Source organism: Leuresthes tenuis, unplaced genomic scaffold (assembly GCF_036924035.1).
Source record: "Leuresthes tenuis unplaced genomic scaffold, fLeuTen1.0.hap1 SCAF_24, whole genome shotgun sequence".
Lineage (NCBI taxonomy): Eukaryota > Metazoa > Chordata > Actinopteri > Atheriniformes > Atherinopsidae > Leuresthes > Leuresthes tenuis.
The window spans coordinates 6,164,806-6,183,896 of record NW_027325378.1 but is presented as its reverse complement, the minus strand read 5'-3'; the positions used below and the strand labels follow the sequence as shown (position 1 = coordinate 6,183,896).

Genomic DNA, 19,091 nt, shown 5'->3' with positions numbered 1-19,091 from the left:
ATGCCTGTATGAGTGTTGACTCAGCAGAAATAATATTGACAGGATAGTAAACTGAAAACAGCACAGGATGCCTGAAAACGTAACTGTGTTTTATTCCATTATATTTTGAATCGGCACCTGGTGCCAGAGTTTTACTTTTTTATCACATAAAGACATTTCCATGACAAACTGATGCTGCAAAAGCACAAACTGAAGTTTATAGATTCAGCAGAAGGGAGGAGAGGGGTTTCATTCACAAAATATCTTGGATTAAGACCCTGAGATCCCTTCTTAATACCCTCAACGACTCCATGACAACCCGTATTAGGATATTCTGTATCCAATCAGGATACAACCCTTTTTAAGATGCAGGGAGTATTGTGGTTTCTCATACAGCTTACATTTGAAGTCTGAAACAGGTTTGAATCCAGAGAAACAACATATATGGATATTTGACCAAATGAAAAATGCAGCTTCCCCGAAAGGCCTGCAGCTTGTTTTGCTGACCAGAGAACAGCTTCAATGGATCAGTTAAATGCCTCAATCAAAATCCCACAAGGCTAGCTTTACAAAGAAAGTGATTCTTGTTCAGATTCACCTTTTAAGCAGAAGATACACACATAACTTAGTTTGTGTTCAGCCACTGTCACAGCAGAAAGTTTAATTCTCAGACCAAAATCAGCATAAACCATAAATAGTTGTAGCAGTCATACTTATTGTGTCCTCAGTCATTTGCACTCAGTTGAACTAAAAAAGAGGGTTTTTAAAAAGTAAATTAACACCCCTTCTTCAGCTCCATGTTATGAACTCACCCTTCTGTTGACTCGTGTGTCTGATAATTAAAGTAAGCTCTTCACACTCGGAGCAGCTCCTTTCATTGCTGTTGTTGCAGAGTAACAGTTGGTAGCTGGTCTGCGCCAAGGCCTAATACCTCCCTCTGTTGTTGTGCGACTGAAGAAAATCCCCTCACTCACTCACACCACTAACTCTCTCATGACCTCCTTTCCTCCTCAGTGACAGTTTGCCCACAAAGGATTTTCCTCAAACTTGAATTGTCGTGGCACATTTTTTTGCAAACGAAAAAAAGGATTTAGTTTGAGACTCTTAACATTTAATAACTACCTCTGCAGTCGAATGGCAAGTTACATGTGCAATTGATTCATTCTCCTTACTCCGCTCTGATAATTTGACAATTGTGATTTTTAAAAGAACCCATTAACTAAATTGTTATGGCTTTTGCAGGGGAATATTTTCAGTATTTGATCATATCAGTTTGTTCAAAGCCATTATCTTGTTACAATTGGTACCTTTCTACTACGGAGACATGTGACAGCACCAGCTCTCTTTCACAAAATCTAATAGCATGCACCAGTTAAATGTCCATTTTTAGCTAAAATGAAGCTGTAATCTGTTTTTTAAAAAATGAAGCCAAGCCGCTATATACTCAGAGTTGTCATCTTGATGTGTCAATTCAGGTAAAGTGCTGGATGTGCTACAATAAGAGCAGGTCAACCTCCTACAGTGTTACAGGCACCATTAAAGCTGAATAAAATAGGAGGATATTCTGCTCAGCTGCTTTAGGAGAGCACTTTATGTCAAACCTGTTCTGTTAAAGTCCCTTTAAATACATTTAACTTAACTGTACGTACTTCACAATAACTGAAAATTGAATGTCTCTTTGCTCTCCTTATCTGTCATATTTGATGATATTTTCTTCTAAAAAGGCAATTAGGGTGAGGCTATGATCGCGAAATAACCCACATACTTAGATAGATGAATTGATTTCTGAGGGCATCTTCTTCCGATGTGCATACAGAAGAGCATATATTATTACAGTTAATAAGCTGTGTGGAGAAGATTGCTGTCAAGCCACATGTGGGATACTTAATTAGTTTTTATGTCATGTACATGTCTCTTATACTTCTTGATTTCCAACATTTATCTGTTTAATGTGTATGATTTGTGTAGAAAGCAGAGCCGCTCGTCACTGTCAGGTTTAGTCAAAATCTTACATCAGAAAAGAGCTAAAATGGTCGCAATGTCTCAAATAGGAAGGCTAATCTGATATTTCAGTAGTTCAAAAATCTAAATTATCTTTAATTACATCAAAGATGCAACTTCATTTGTTACTCCATAAAAGAAGAACATCACATTAACCTGCATCCTCTGGTTTCTTCTGGTTTTCAGAATTCCCACAACCCAAGATGAACTAAAGTACACTCAAAACAATCCTTCAACACAACTCGATAGTGTCACGAATACGCTGAAACCAGCTGGCATTTTGTGTCAGCCAACCAACAAACAGTGATTCCATGTCACTGCTGGGCATGTTGTATAAAATGAAGTCTTACAGAATCAGGATAATCCTAATTGAATGTAGGGGCTTATTTTAATGGAGATGCAACATATGCCTTCTCATATGTTGTTGTTCTGCATTATTTGTACACAAAAATATTAATGCTTGCACCACATGCATTTGTCTTTATCATGTTTGTTACAGAAAGGTTTGGAATGAGACTAATTTTGTCCCAGTAAACTAAAGCCTTTGAGATATGTTGACACTAGATGTTCACATGAGATAGCTTGTACTAAAACTCTTTGGTGTCATCAGCATTATATGTGCAAATGATGAGCAACATAATGCCAGCGCTTCCAGAGAGCACATTCTTTGGGAACGTTGTGGGACTTTTTGTAAACTTTGACCACATTGGTTGGAAACTCTATTCAGAAATAAGTAAAAAAATAGTGATCTATTCATGAAACACAAATGATGAGCAATCATAATCTAACAGGACAGTGGTGTGAAGCAAACGCAGGACGACAAGCCATGGGGTATAACGAGGGATACAACAAGATAATGTTTCTAAATAAAACAGGAAGTCAAACAAAAACCCCAAACTATGACCTCAAATGAAAAAAAAAATTTATCAGCTTATCAAATAGACAACCAACTAAACTTAATTTATTTAGAACCTGACAATCTGGCTGCTGGCTGCTGGCTGCGGTGAAGTCAACGGTGGGGCGAGCGGGCAGGTGTCTCAGAATCCACAGTGGAGAGCTAAATCCTTTAGCTAGGAAATCTAGAGTGCAACAAGAGTTTCTGTAGGAAATGAGCACAGGAGTCAGCCAGACTATCACTGTAGCAGTGAGACAATCTGGCAAAGACTGGTTTCTCCTGCAGATCCTTATGAGGGCGTTTTGACGAGCTCAGTTGGAAAACAGGTGCGAGTGCAGGAGCTGAACCAGGCTTGCTGGAAAACCTGCTCAACCCAGGCCTAAAGTAAGGCCCAGAAACCAAACAAACACCACAGCCAAGCATGATCATGACAGATAATGTAAATAGTGAGAAGAATAAATAACAGAAAATACACAGACAATTGATGTGGTAAAATAGTACCATGTTTAAATATTGATTTAAGAAAGAAAGATAAAAAGCTAACAATAAAAGTACTGAAAGTGTGAAACTGATTCACAAGGAGGTGGCTGTAATCCCATTAATAGATTGTGTAGATGTTCCTCTGATTTAACTGACCTAACTTTGAGAGGAGCCACACTGATTAAAAAAAAAAAACTATCAATCAGGGGTTTTTAACTAAATTCTTGGTTTGTAAACCAAACCTTGATCTGAGAATGTTACATGGGTATCACTGATGATGATTCACTAACACAAGCCAGGTGTTGCAAAACCAACCTGGAACAAATACAAATACCCTACATTTTACGCCCAAAAAAGAAAAATTGCATACGTTTAAACACCTGAAACACATTCACATTTGCAGATACGTTGAATATGAACATGAAGTACACCAAATTCAAATCGTGACTTGGTACATGTTCTTCGCCAAAATCGTGGCACCACATCACGCTCTGTTACGTTCCAAGTCCTAGCTGGAGAGAAGCCAATTTCCATCAGCGGCACCCACACACACCCGCCAAAAGAAAACAGCTTAGCGCATGTGTAGGCGAGTGTGAAGTCTGGAAAAAGGTGGTTGCATCTTCTGTCTGTTGTGGATTTATTTTGGGTTCACCTTATTATAATCTAAATTGTTTTTTTTTTCATTCTACAGATAGGTATCTGTATGACAAAAATATTCACATTCAGCATATGGTGATAACCTTGAATATGATGGGATTAGATCCAGTTTTGCATTTGTTTTTCCCGAAAGGACTTCTTCAACGCAAACATGTACTCAAACTATGACAATCAGCAACTGTTAAGTGACCCTGTGAAACTATAACTTAGTTCTAATAGAATAGCCTGATATCTTAATATGTGCCAAAACTTATTTTCTTTAATCTGCTGCTGTGAAATCTTATTAAACATCATGTCTTGAAATGGAGAGTCTAGAATGCATTAGTGAGACAAAAGTGAAACTTCTCATCATGCTAATGCTTTTGAAAAAGCTAAAGACAATTTCGCCAGTGCTGCCTTAACACACGTAATGCATTGAGGACCTCACATGCAATCCATAAACCTGTGTCTCTCATATCACAGAAAGTCAGACGGCAATGAAACAGGAGACTTTATAACATGTGATCTGCAAAATGACATGTATCAAATAGTTCAGAATCCCTTTTAGTGACGTGTCACATTCTTTAAAGGCATATTTTCCTCATTTCTTGGTCACCTGCTCTGTACTGCAGGTAATATCACTTATTGGCAGCTGTTACACCAGAGTTAAACTGAGACTGCAAGTTTGCACTGTCTCCTCATGTGGATGCGGTGTGACTACAGATGGCCCATCTCACTGTGACGTTAATCAACAAGCACTCTGCTGTCCTCCACCCACCTGCGACGAAATGTAGGTTAACATGAAATTACCATGACATAATTGATGTGAACTTCTTCGTGCGCTCTGTCTGTAAGCGCCTGGTTGCCGTGGTTCTGCTCTCCAACGTGGAAAGACTGATGGTGAGCGTCACGTACACAGAACTTGATTGTTTCTTTTTGGCTCAGCCTCTGTCTTCATCCCTCACTACACTCTGTCTTTTGCTCAGAGATACACACACAAGCTTACGCCACTTCTTCTCTCATCTTCAAATCCCTATCTCTCGTTCTTGCTATTTGCATCTCGCACACGCCTCTCCCTGCAACCCCCAACCCATCTGCCTGCTGATATGGTGATACAGCGAGTCTGACTTAATAAAGCTTGAAGTACGTGTTGTCATTCCAGCTGTCGATCATCATAATTATTCATAGATGAAGCATAGATTGAAGTGGGAGGGGAGGTCTCAGAGCACCAGCTCGACAGTATAGCATGGCGGAGGTGTTTTCACTGCGTGGAAAGAGAAAGTAGCTCTTGTGCACGATTCGGCATTTTCAGAACTTAAATAGTGTGATCATACATCAGTGTGCAGTGTGTCATCTGTAGGTTATTTAGTAAGTTAGGGGTGTGATGTCATCACACATCATGCACATAAATATTTAACTTCTAGTAATGTACAGTACTTTAAAAGTCCATTCTCTGGTGTGTTAGTGGTCTTTATACAGACACTTAAACTACAGTCATGTGAAAATAAAAAATAATTATACCCTCTTCCATTCCTAAAGTTTTATGTCTCAAGACATATTAAAAGAAAAAGAAGAAATTTAAAATGCAGCCTGTCCTTAGTAGATCTTCAAGTTAGGTCACCACAGCCTCAGATGAACAGCAACATGTGACATATGACACCGTGTCATTATTTACTATTACTTGATTCAATAGCCTGCAGAACCACCTTTATCGGCAATAACGTGATGTGATCTTTTTCTGTATGACATTATCAGTCTGTTAAATAATTGTTTGGGGGGTTTTGGACCACTCTTCCAAACCAAACCAAACCAATGGTGCTTCAGTTTTTTGTGGTTTATGAGAGTCTGGTTTACAGCTCTCTTAAAGTCTTGCCATAGCATTTCAATCAGATTGCGTTCTGAGCGTTGACTGGACCATTGCAACACCTTTTCCAGAACCTTTTTTCAAGTAAAAACTTACCAAAGAGGTTTCAGTTAGCCTGTGATGGTGCTCCCACAATAGTCATGCATTTTGTGATTAGTCAGCCCACCCATTAAGAGAAAATATGTGATTGTTCAACTTGAATATTGAACACGTCCCATTGTCTTCATAATCATGACAAACTGGCTTCTTTCAATTATCGTATCGCATTTCAACATAAACTTAAAGGACCAATTCAGCAGGTTTATTTATTTCAAACATTTGGTTGATATTATTAATTTGCATAATATTACTACAACTGAGGGTATTCATCAAATATTTCTTGACTACATCAGGTATTTTGAGGCGTTGGCGAACCCTCACAGTTCTTCTCTGTAGAGTATACCTCTGTAATATTGTAAGCCTCCGTTTTTTAGGTGAATGCCTGACAAATATGAAATTAGTTTAGCCTTGATTGTTGTGATGAATCTTGTTGAAGTCAAAGAGCATGTAGGCTTAGCAAACAAGTTGATATTGGCCGTTATGCAAGCCATCCAGTCAAAACATTTCATTCAGAAGTGGCTGTAATGAATTATGGCTATTTAAAAGCGCTCAAAAATGTATGTTGTCTTTTTAAATATAGAAAAAAAATCTAAAAGAAAATGTGGTCAGTGTCATTGACAGAGGTACTATTAGCCATCTGGTGGTATCTATTTTTTTTTATCATTTCAGCAACTGAGCGACGATGCTACATTTGACTTCCTTCATGGTCTGTTTGTTCGTTTTGTTGTTTTGTTTTTTTCTATTTTCGAAATAGAAACTTAAGAAATTTGCTACATCTATAAGTCTGAATTCACAGATTATGTAATCACTAATGACAGTGATGCACAGGCTCACAGTTGCAATGCAGAACTGATATTTACTTTGCTCACTGAAGCTGAACTGTATTAAGCTTTAGAGTTAGGGCTAAAAGAAAAAAGAAACACTTTTTCTCTGATTGCAAACAGCTAGAAGTTATCCATAATCTGCAGTGCTTTTATCTGTAGGGATACTAAATTATGTAATTTGTCTGTCGTTCCACAATCAACTCATTGAAGTCACATAAGTGCCTTCAGCTGACTACATTAGGGGAAAAAGCCTGCTGCTGTTATAGATTTTACATTGTCATGTCTATCATGGTTAGTATATACATATTTGGATAAATTCAGAACATAAATTCATCACATTTGCTAATGGACTAGAGCTGTCTGTTATGAAGGCAGCTTATGAGAGATAATTGATTTAAGTGGAAACGTGAAATTATTCTCAGTTGCAGTAGTTAGAAATAACGTTTGTGTCTCTGTGAATCAGTTTGTATATTTTTCTCATCTTATTTGCTAAATCTTGTCCTTCCAAGTTTCCTCTAGAGATTCATCCTTTTGCTTTTCTTCTACACAATTCAGCCTTTTCATTTCTGGTTATCCACACCACATAGTCCATTAACAGAAGCACTTCTACAGAGGCCAAGTTGGGCTTCTTTTGCAGCAGATGGAAAAAGTGAATGAACACCTTTGAAATAAATTAGCCTCTGTGGAGGGAGACTGGAGACACATTGAAAAATACCTGCTCAAGATACGTCAAAAGCAAAAAATATTCATAAAGGCAAATGCTATGGGTATTTTTTTCTGTTTAGTGACTATGGTTATCAATATAAAGATATATTTGCATGCTTCAATTAAAGAGGCATGCAATGAAAAGAAAGAGGACACCATCAATTAGTCATTTTAGCCAAGGGGTCTAATTTTCGATAACGGTTGCTTTTTTCATTACAGACAGCACAGCCAGCATCATTGCTCAGCGGCGGCGGCGTTTCAATCACCTGACCCAGGAGCTGTATGAGCTGCCCATCGTGGTATGGGACAGCGGGGAGCCATCACTGAGTGGCACCAGTACCTTGACCCTGCGGGTGTGCCCTTGCCAGCGCAATGGAAGGATTCGGATATGCCAAGGCGAGGCGTTCCTCTCCTCTGCGGGTCTCAGCACGGGGGCTCTGATTGCTATCCTGCTGTGCATAGTCATTTTGCTAGGTAAGTTGGGTGGCTGCTGGGGGATCAAATATCCTGAAGCCATGGACAGAGGAGATGGACCGGAGAGGAGCAGGGGAGAGTGGAAGGGGTTGAAAGGGTATGACAAGGGCAGAGAAGGATGAGTAGATATGGAAGAACACAGGTAGAATCTTTAATGTGAAAGTTGGCAGGGGAGGGGTTTGAAGAAAGAAAAATATGTGGGACTTAAAACAGAGAGAACACAGAAAGAAGGTTGAAGGAAAGGTGACTAGAAAGCAGTTGTTGGTACAATGACAGAGAACAAAGTATTTTTTCAGTGGCCTGAGCTTTTTTAATTTAGATATTAGGCACTTAGAAATATGAAAGTCTGATCTAAATTAAACTTATAATTCATTTGTTGGCAGTTGAAAATCTAATCAGCTTCCATTACTGCAAACTGTCCACTTATTAGGCATCATGTCTGCGCATAATTTCCAACTTCAAATTACAAAATCTTGAATATTTATTTGATTGATTTATTTTCAGGTGATATGCATTTCAGTAATTGGGAAAAGTGCTGCTTGAATGGATCAATGCCTTACATTAAACTGTGTAAAGTTATCACGCAGCTTCAATATCTAAGGTGAATTGAGCCAGAACCAGTCAAAAAGTCAAAAACTGTAATACATGCATTACTCCTGAAATCACAGAAAAACAACATTTGGTTTAAAGCAGTCAACAAGACTCTGAAATTGTCACGAACTGGTGGAGAGGTAGGACCCAGATGCAGCTCTTTTCCAAAATCAAAAGGTTTATTTACAAAACAGGGAGCATGAACAAAAGGCACGGCAGAGCCAGATTAAACGTACTTAACTATGAAACAAAAATCAAGACTATGAAATACAAAAGACTATGGTAACAAAACTATGAATAAGACAAAACAAGACTATGAGGCAGGTGACCAAACTTAACTCTCTGTGGCAAAGAAAATCAGGAAGCTAAATACTGTGGAGGGAGTGATCAGTGAATGAGGTGCAGCTGTGAACAATGAAGCAGGTGACGTGAGTGAACAGAACGTGACAGGGGAAAAACATGACTAGAACATAACATGATTAAACAAACTGTGACATGACATAAACTGTGACAGAGCAGACTGTGACAGAAATGAGAAGAGCAGAAACTAACTGTAAAAGAATGTAGAAACATTTTACTTAGAGATACAAGGGGGTCATTATGCTCCAGTGCCTCAGTACTGCAAAACTGCAACCTCCCCGATGCATATTATATCAAGTGCCCAAAAACATTCTGTTATACATACCTTTTTCGTTTAATATATGTGAAAATATGCACCTCCTGACCCAGAAATCAATCTCAGTAAAACATTTTGAAGGATGTCTTAATTCCTTAAAAACCATCTTGAAGAGAGAGGAACTAAAGGAGGAGTTGAAGATGCACATTCTGTCCTTTCTGGAGGTCTTTCCAGCATACATGACATCTAAAGGGGGCATGACAAGATAATTCCACTGCAAATTGATTTGCTCTGAAGCAGAATTATCTCATTTTGTCAAATGCCTGTCATCTTGCCTCCTCTCGTCATGTGTCTCTCCTCGACTTGCCTTTCTGGTGGTAGCTACTAAGGTGCGAGTGATAAGGAGATGGCCAGGGCAACGAATGCTGAGAAACAACTATTGCTGAGTAATATTGATATGTCGAAGCATCAATATTCAGTCAATAAATACCTGAAGACAAATTTCTGAAAGGTTTTATGGACAAATTAAATCTCTGTTTGATTACTGAACAACATCCTGTCAGGTCGCAGTAGGTGAAGGCGGGATATATTCGCAGGCTGCTCTTTTGTATTTCAAGTTTAAAGGATGTGTTGTGCATCATGAAAAGAGAAGACATCAGAAACATCTTTTTCAGTCTTACCAGCCAGTGACAGGAACGAGAGGACATGTCTTGAGTCATTGAGAATGTATCCCATGTTTCTATGGCAACATGTCTTTGCGGTGACAGCATATTATTAGATATAAATGTACAAATATGATCACGTCGCTTGTGTTTACAGGTTAGGTTTGATAAATGGTCAAGCAAGCGGTCTGAAAAATGACATAAATTGAAGGTAAAAGATCCCCTGAACTCATTAAATTTAAAAGTGTAAACAATCGCTTGTCAACTCTGCAAGGTGTTTCGGTTTTCTCCTCTGCAAACCCATCTGTATTAGAGTGTGATTAGACAAACCTGTCTAATAGCAGGGTTGCTCCTCTCCCCTCCTCTCATTAGCGATTGTCTGTGGACATTAGTATGTGAAGGTTATGCATATTCATACCAACTGCCTTTCTCCTCTATGCCAAATCCTCGGGATGAGGCAAACAAAAGGCCATTACCACTGTTTGGACTAAACAGTTGAGCTGGAGACTTGCCTTGAATCAGTAAACATCGGCACTATACAGATTCTAGTAAGAACAGAAAGAAAAACAGAAGCAGGAGCCAAAGGAACTGACAACATCAACTCATTTTTTTACCTTTTCTTGGGGAAGGTTGACTGGTGTTGCAGTTCGTATTCACGTGTTGCGAGTTCAGTGTGTCACATCCTCGTTACCAGACATAGGTTCACCCCAAGAAATATGGGGTTTTGTCGGGGGGTGCTAGACAAGACAAAAAACAGATTTCAATCCATTTAGTACCGCATTATTTGACATGCCGGTGAGCTCTCAGCACCGTAGTCACAATTCACCATCTAAGAGGTATGATTATGAAATAGCAGAATGTGTGTGTCGCGGTGAAATAGTGCTCTAAGATGAGAAGGATTTCCCTTCTGTGTAGAGGCATCAAGGACGGGTACAATTCATTTTGTCAAACTATTTTGCAGAGGATGACTTAACATCTTGTGTTAGGTTCACTTAAGATGATGAGGAGACAGAGTTAGTCTATATTTTGGATGTTTTTTTTTCCATTCAAAATTGCGATTACACTGTTCTCTGTGCATTTATAACAGATTGATTCAACTGGGTTCTAGTCACAAAAAGTGCTGTTGCCTTAGCATGTATTCTTTTAGATGCAGGTCACATGTGAATGCCATGGATAAATGGGGATGCAGTAGAAATATTAAAGCCCTTCAGAGAATATTGATCTCTAATCGCAGAGTGTCATTAAGATTTCAAATATTTTTCTGATCTGTGTGAAGAATCTTACTCAGATTTGAGTCGTCTGTTGTTCAGTGCCTTTTTTCCTTTTGTTTATAACTGCTATACAAATGCTCTAAATGGGTGTTTAGTTAAACAGAAATGAATGAACAAAAGTACAGTTTTAAAATTTTTTTTTAGCAAATTAGCCTTAATGTAACATTAAATAAGTCAGAAAACCTTTTTGAGTTAGAAAAAATAGTTAAAAATGGTTTGCCTATTTGTTCATGATGAAGTAATGTGAGATGAAAATGAACTGATCCTCAGAGCTCATTAGGAAAAAGTGAGTCATGCTGGTGATGCTCATTGGTTGACAAACAAGTGTCACAGCATCAGTGTCACCAACCCAGACATGCTTCATATTTTCAATTCTCCCTTCTCTTTGCTTGTCACTGTGAGTTGTTTATGCCTGATTGTTTTCCGTTCGTCTGATTAATGTTCATGCTTTACCTCTGTGCCCTCTAATAAACCACCTTAATTAAGTTTACAGCAAACCAGAGAGGAATACAAACTACGTCTGACTGGCTTGGTGGATAATGGCCTGAACGCATAACTTATGATATTTATAAGCAGATTCAATTTCTAACACTCATTTTGTTTTAATGAAAATTGTACAGTATAACATTACTAATTGGTTTCAGTGGGGAAATGTATTAATAAAAAGTAAAACATTTTTTTTACTTGCAGATTCCCCCTAAATTTGAAGAAACTCATCCAACTATGTCCACAGAACAAAAACAGGATTGGATTCCTTTTTCCATGATATGAAACATTCATTTAAAGTATTTTATCTTTCTCTCTTCCCTATCAGTGATTACAAACTGAAAAATAAGTTAAATCTAGCTAGACTGATGTTGGCAAGGACTCCTGAAACTTGAAGAATGTAGAGAAGCACTGCACTGCAAGGATATTCTAAAGAAAAAATTAGATTTTTTTTTAAAGATGATTTAGTTTTAATTCTATAAATTTTGTATTTCTTTGAGTTAATGGTCTGAACCTCCAGGTATTACAGGCTAGATGTCTAGCCATCTCACAAAAACGGACCCAAGAGCAGACACAGGACTCAGGGAGAATCAGTTAGCAAAGTTTATCTACAAGTGGTGGGTGTTGAAAGACGAAGGGAGGATCCGGGTAGACGTGGAACTTTGAGAGAGGAGGGAGATAATTAGTGAGGTTCTGAATAAGGAATTCGTCCACACAATGAATAGGTTTTTCCTTTCTTGATCCAAGAGGGAATCCAAAGTGGAGGGGAGGGTGCTGGCTGTGGTGCAGAGGTTCTGAGCGAGCAGGCAGGTACGTGGAACAGGCTGGCGGGAGGAGGGTAACCACAGATGCCAGTCTGGGCATAGAAATGCAAGGCTTGGAGAGTGGACGAAGGAAACAAGAAGGCAAGGTCAGAGCTAAGAGTTTAACTTGCAATACAACAAAGTAGTTGGCCGAATTACCACTAGAGCAGTGAGACAATCTGGCTAAGAGTGGTTGCTCCTGCAGCTCCTAAAATAGTGTCCTGATGAGGGCAGATGAGGAAACCCAGGAAATCTGCCCAGCTCCACCTAAGACTCAGAAACCATAGCAAAACAGCACAGCCAAGCGTGATCGTGACACTCACAGTATAATCGTCCATAAGCAGGGTATGGAAGCAGCATGGATTTGGCTTCTGCAATGATCTCTGCATTTCTGCAGACTTGTTAAATGCTCCCTGATTACATAAGTGGTGTACTGAGCAGTAGTTAGACTTAAACTCGTATTGGCAAAGGCCTATGAAGGCATAACAACCTGAATGGAACACTAAGAGAACATCAGGGTAGACTGTAATACGATATATTGAATGTGAACTGTGGACAGTACAGCCAGGTGTAAGATATTATTTCTTTGCCCTGCGCATCTAAGGTCACACATTCACATTTCTTCTTGATGCAGTTTGATGCTTTTGAGTTGAGCGATAGGTACTGTCACATACGAGTTGCATGTTTCCTCTGTATCCCCACCTTGGCAGTGCCGGTTCACCAGGTAGAAGAAAGTTGAAGTCTTCCAAAAAATTAGTCATATGCTGTTTGAGAAATCTTTCTTCAAAACCAAGCACAGACTATCATGTTATTATATAATTAGATTGATATACATTTAACTAATTTTGTTAGGAGTCTTATTAGGGTAAAGTCAAACCGTTTGTTTTCAGTCAAAACTGCAATGGAAAAGTTTTCTTTGCTATTTGCTTTTAATAATTCGATCAGTGCTTTTGGCCTTGCACGTAATTCCATTTGGAGTGTTCCATTATCTGAAAATTTTAAAAAGTTATATACAGGCCCCGCAGTTACGAGATAAAGACATAAATAAAGTAACAGATACAAGAGTATAAATCCAGACTATGACTAATCATTTTATTATACAATGCTCCAAGCATAACTGCAGGCTCTAAGACGCTTTTATGCCTGTTTGTACCGAGGGCTGGATTATTAGCTGGGCTGGTGCTTGTAAAATAAAATTTTACTTTTGAAGGCAAATTTTATCATACGTCTGAAATGTAATCAAATGCCAACACAGTGTAGTTTACGATACTATTTAACAAAAATTCATCATGGTAAGAATTAGTCTCTTAGTTGCAACAAAGAAAGGGCAGATATATCTGATGAGCAACATAGCAATGCTTGATGAAGTGTTGTTTAGCCAACTTTTTGCAGTTAATCCTCCAGTGTATCAGTGCTGTGACAGTTTTTACAAAAGGGACCACTTCTGACTCTTATCCTGGCAGCTCACTGGCAGGTCAATTTTACTGGGATTACAACCAGAAAGGAGGAATTTTATGGTTTTGATTTTTAGCTCTGACAAAACCCTAAAGCACTTTTTTGACCCAATTGAAAATTATTCTCTCCCATCTTTTTTGCCTGTACGTTATAAAACCAAGGAAAATATGTTAGATCAACCAAATTAATCATTACATCCTTGAGGTTAGGAGAGCTGAATCCTACAACTTCTCTTCATCTAACACAACCGCCTTCTAGTCTCGCACCTCCTAATAACTATAAGATGTGTCATACTGAACACTCTGAACACCTCTGGTCTGATGTAGTCATGCATTTTTCTTTATTTCACTTTGCAAAGAGAGGCTTCTCATCAGTTCCCTTTATGCTTCTTTCAACTTTTGTTTTTTTCTTTGTTCTGTTTGCACGCACACACATTACCGTTCTATTGTGAGGCAACAATGCCTCTACAGACAGACCGATCCATCTCATTCAACCCTGCTAATGTAACATAATGAACCCCTTATAGATAACCACTGCTGTAAAAATTATCCCTTTTCACTGGTACTTTTGTTTGTGAATTCATATTAGTTTGAAAATGTTTCCGAGAGGTCATTATTAATTCAAAGAAGCATATATGATAGTATTTTGAACAAGGCTCAAGCTGTAGCATGGCATCTAATATTACTTGACTACATGAATCTGCTAACAGATGGAAAAGTTATTTCACTCTGATCAGACTCTATAAAGAATTGTTGTATTGGACACACCTTCCTACGCTTTCTTCTTACATGATGTGTTGCATTATGCATGATGTCAATTTACTCCTGAGGTGATAGCAGTCAATGCATTGTGATCATCTCAACAGCATTCAAAGAATCCTCAGGCCTTAATGCTAACGACGGCATGTGCATATTATTGACATAGAACTACAACGCTTGACCGGTTTTGGTGTCATGATAGAAAATACAATAAATATCCTCACAAAATTGACCTGCATTCATTGGATTTGCTGTTTAGTAATCAAAACATGTTTATCTGTCAGTCTGTGAATTAAGAAGCACAAACAGACACGGAAATTGGCATTTCCACAAAAAAATAGAAAGAACTGCAACCAGTTGAAGTCATTTTTCAGAATTTACCTCTGATTGTCAGAAAAAGTTTTTAGTTTTCTTATTTTGAGTCATTGAGCTCACCATTTTTAAATTTAAAAAAATGTTATTCTGTCTTGCAGCAATCGTGGTTCTCTTCATTACACTGAGACGGAGCAAGAAAGAGCCCCTCATAATCTCTGAAGAGGACATCAGAGAGAATGTGGTGACCTATGACGATGAGGGTGGAGGCGAGGAGGACACAGAGGCCTTCGACATCATCGCTCTTCGTAACCCAGCAGCCGCAGAGGAGCTCAAGTTCCGAAGGGACATTCGTCCAGAGGCAAGGAATCGTTGTGGCCTGCCGCATGGCCGTAGGAGCCCATGTGTGGAGCTGGACGAGGTAGATGTGCATGAATTCATCAAGCAAAGACTGATGGAGGCTGATATGGACACTAGCGTGCCACCCTATGACTCCCTCCAGACCTATGCTTTCGAGGGTCAGGGTTCATCTACAGGATCCATCAGTCCATTAGACTCTCTCGCTGCACAGTCGGAGCAGGAATATAACTACCTGGAGGACTGGGGACCCGAGTTCCAGAAACTAGCAGAACTCTATGAAGAGGCAGAGTCAGATGTGACGACCTAGCCTGTGATTTCACTCCTGTTCAAACCAAACTCGTTTGAAACCCGTTTTTCAGATTTTCAGTGAATGATATGAAAACACATATGCTTTCAAACAATTTCAGTGGTTTTCAACTTTTACTGTTGAACAAAGAAGACTGCTTTTTTTTCTCCATTTTGTCACGTTTGATCATGGATCAATCATCTGGAAGTATCAGATTTTAAGATGGAAGAACAGAAATATTGGGAAAAGGAAAAATGATATTTTCCTTGGTGTATATTTTTTAATGCTCAATAAAGTCCTGAAATCCATTTGAGTGGATGTGTAAACAATTTGTCCATTTGTCTTCTTCCTAAGAATGGGATGTAGAGCACAGCATGCAGTTATCATGGTGGGTGGCATCACCAAACGTCTTCATGATTCACTATGCAGAGGTTTAATCTGAAGAAACCATATGCACAACAATAACACCTCCAGTCAAATGAGCTTACAGTATATAATGCATTCTTATCTCATGTGGTCTTAAGCTTTGAATTGCTCACAGAAAATAAGCCATTATGTAAATCAGAGGGAAATAAAAAAAAAATAGAACTTCAAGTGGTTTCTTTATCTAAACGAATCTTCATCACGGAAGTCACAGCATTATACTATTCAAGGACTAAGTAGTTGATGTAATCTGATCAAATAATAAATAAGACTAATATCTTCTAAAATAAAACTGCAATCCCTATCAATACTAAACATGCTTTGCATTATAACTAAAACAGACTGATGTTTTAGAGACAGAATAAAAAGATAAAATGATAATTATGGCAGGGTGAGTGGAGGAAGCGGACCCAAATGCAGGACAAAGAAGAGAGAGACATAGCCGAAGATGAGCTTTGTAGATTTATTAATCAACCACTGAAAAAGAACCAAACTGAGCATCAACAGGGGTATACACTCACGACCACTTTATTAGAAACACCTGTTCAATTGCTTGTTAACACAAATAGCTAATCAGCCAATCGCATGGCCACAACTCAGTGCATTTAGGCATGTTGAGATGGTCAAGACAAGATGGGCAACAGCAGCAGAAGACCACTCCTGGAGGTGCCACTCCTGTCAGCTAACAACAGGAAACTGAGACTATAATTCACTCAGGCTCACCAAAACTGGACAGTAGAACGAAATGGCTGAATGGAAAAATGACATTTCGGCTAGTTCTGCCAATGGGTTAAATTAAATTTTGAGTAGTGCAGCCACCGGGTTCATTTGGGCCAAATTAACTGAAATTTACCCTTTTTACGCAAAATTATCTTTTTACACAAGAGTAATGTGCGCACGTTCTACACACGTTCTATGAATATCATCTCAAACTGGTTTCTTGAACATGACAATGAGTTCACTGTACTCCAGTGGCCTCCACAGTCACCAGATCTCAATCCAATAGAGCACCTTTGGGATGTGGTGGAACGGGAGATTCGCATCATAGATGTGCAGCGGACAGATCTGCAGCAACTGCGTGATGCTATCATGTCAATATGGACCAAAATCTCTGAGGAATGTTTCCAACACCTTGTTGAAAGTATGCCAAGAAGAATTAAGGTAGTTCTGAAGGTAAAAAGGGGTCCAAACTTTTACTAGCAAGATAGTGGCCGGTGAGTGTAACTCTGGGATGTGGAAAGAAACAGCATGAAATGGAGAATACATCAGGGACTAATGATAAAATAAGCAACAGGTGAGGCAGTCTCAAGTGTGACAAGGAGAGGAAGAAAAATTCAACAGGATAGACATGGGGGAAACTCGACTAAAACAAGAAGTAACAGAAGACCAATAAGGTAATCCAAAGCCCACAAAATTCAAAACACAGAACCCACGGATCATGACAATCTAACAATAATGATCTTTTTGAAAATTTTTCACTTTGTTCAAATTGTAATGTTTTATGTGACAGGACATTATGTGTCAGTCTTCCACGACTGTGCTTGACAGTTTGTACGAGGTGTTTACTTTTCACCAAACATGCTACTGTGCATTATGGCCTAACATCTCTACTTTGGTCTTGTCTGTCCAGGGAATATCGTCCCTGAAGTCTTGTGGTTTGTTCAGAAGCAACATGTAAACCTAAGCTGTGATGTTGTGCTCTTTAGTTTTCTCCTGCAACCATTCCAAACAAGCCATATTTATTCATTTTTTATTCACTGTACTGTCGTGAACTTTTAAATTTAACACACTAACTAAGGCCTGTAGAGTGTGAGATGTAGCTCTTGGGCTTTGCAGTTTCTGAGCATTGCACAATCTGCCTTTGGGGTGAACTCGTTGGGACCTCCTGGGAAGGTTTGCAACTGTCTTGAATGTTTTGCACTTGTGAATTATCTTCTTTCACTAAAGAATGATGGAGTCCAAATAGTTTGGAAATTATTTAAAAACCCTTACCTCGCAACAATTGCTTCTCCAAGATAGTTGCTGATGTCCTTTCTTGGCATTGTGTTAACACACACTGACGCGCTGCTTGCCAATAGGCGAGGCAAGCAAATGCTCGGGGGTCCCCGGGACTGACCAACTTCAAATCACTGCAGAGCATTAACAATGGAGAGAGTTTGCAATGACAGTGGTTGGCTGGCGCAGAGCCCTAAAGGGGCCCCACCTTTTGCTTTTGCAGAAAGTAGCGCCGGTGTGCGTCTACAAATCTATCAAAATGAAGACAAAATCTGTCTGGCAGCGACAAAAGAAAGAAGAAAAAACAAGGACAGCAAAAAAGATATCAAGACAGTGGTAAGTTGTGCAGGTGATACAGAAGCTAATTTAGCACGGAATACCTCAGTCTGTATTATATGCAAGTGGTGTGTATATTTTATTCTATTTTCCATGCGTGTCGAGTAGGCTTTATGCTTCTGAAAACTGTATTTATTTATCTATGTGCTGAGTTATGCTGGAACTGTACTCCTAAAGACTTATAATGCAGAATTCAGATCATAGTTTGATCTTCCATATTGGATCAATGTTAAATCATAATGCTCCTGTATAATATAAGGAAAATTGTAAATAATGAAGATTTTCTTTTTGCACATGCCTATTGGAAACCAAATTCATTGTCCCATTTTATCCCAGGGGATTTTTTTATGTCTTTCTTAATAAAAGAAAGTCCTGCATCCTCTGTAAAGAAAGCACATCTGAGAAATCTCATACACAAGTACTTTACAGCTAAATTTCTGTGATATTATTTGCTTTATTTTTTGCTCTGGTTTCTGGAAAGTTAAACAGCTGTCACTATTGATGAACATCAGTAAAAATTACTTTTCATGTCATCAGTCTATGACAATTACAGGAACGTAAAGTGCTTCAGGATTTACAGGAATTGTTTAACTTATCTCCTCCCACCCCTGACTCTTCTTTACTGTCAAGCTCTTGTTCAGTTGTTTCTTTTTTTCCCACAGAAATGCTGACTATGGTCTTAAAGACAAAGGGAAGACCATGAATATTTTAGCCCATAGACATCATGACTAACGTTCTTCTGTCTGTCTTTTTGCTTGTTATCTTGCTCATTATTCCCCT

The 19,091-nt window shown here is 38.7% G+C and overlaps 1 protein-coding gene across 1 annotated transcript in view; it reads left to right on the top strand.

Moving 5' to 3' along the window:
• The window catches only part of LOC140284740 (cadherin-18), a 94,135-nt gene extending 78,285 nt beyond the window's left edge, over window positions 1-15,850 (top strand). The window contains exons 11-12 of the mRNA XM_072378726.1: window positions 7,703-7,957; window positions 15,073-15,850. Of these exons, the coding sequence (XP_072234827.1) occupies window positions 7,703-7,957; window positions 15,073-15,578 (761 nt within the window). The 3' untranslated portion in view covers window positions 15,579-15,850. The remainder of the gene's footprint in view (window positions 1-7,702; window positions 7,958-15,072) is intronic.
• Window positions 15,851-19,091: the final 3,241 nt, after the last annotated feature.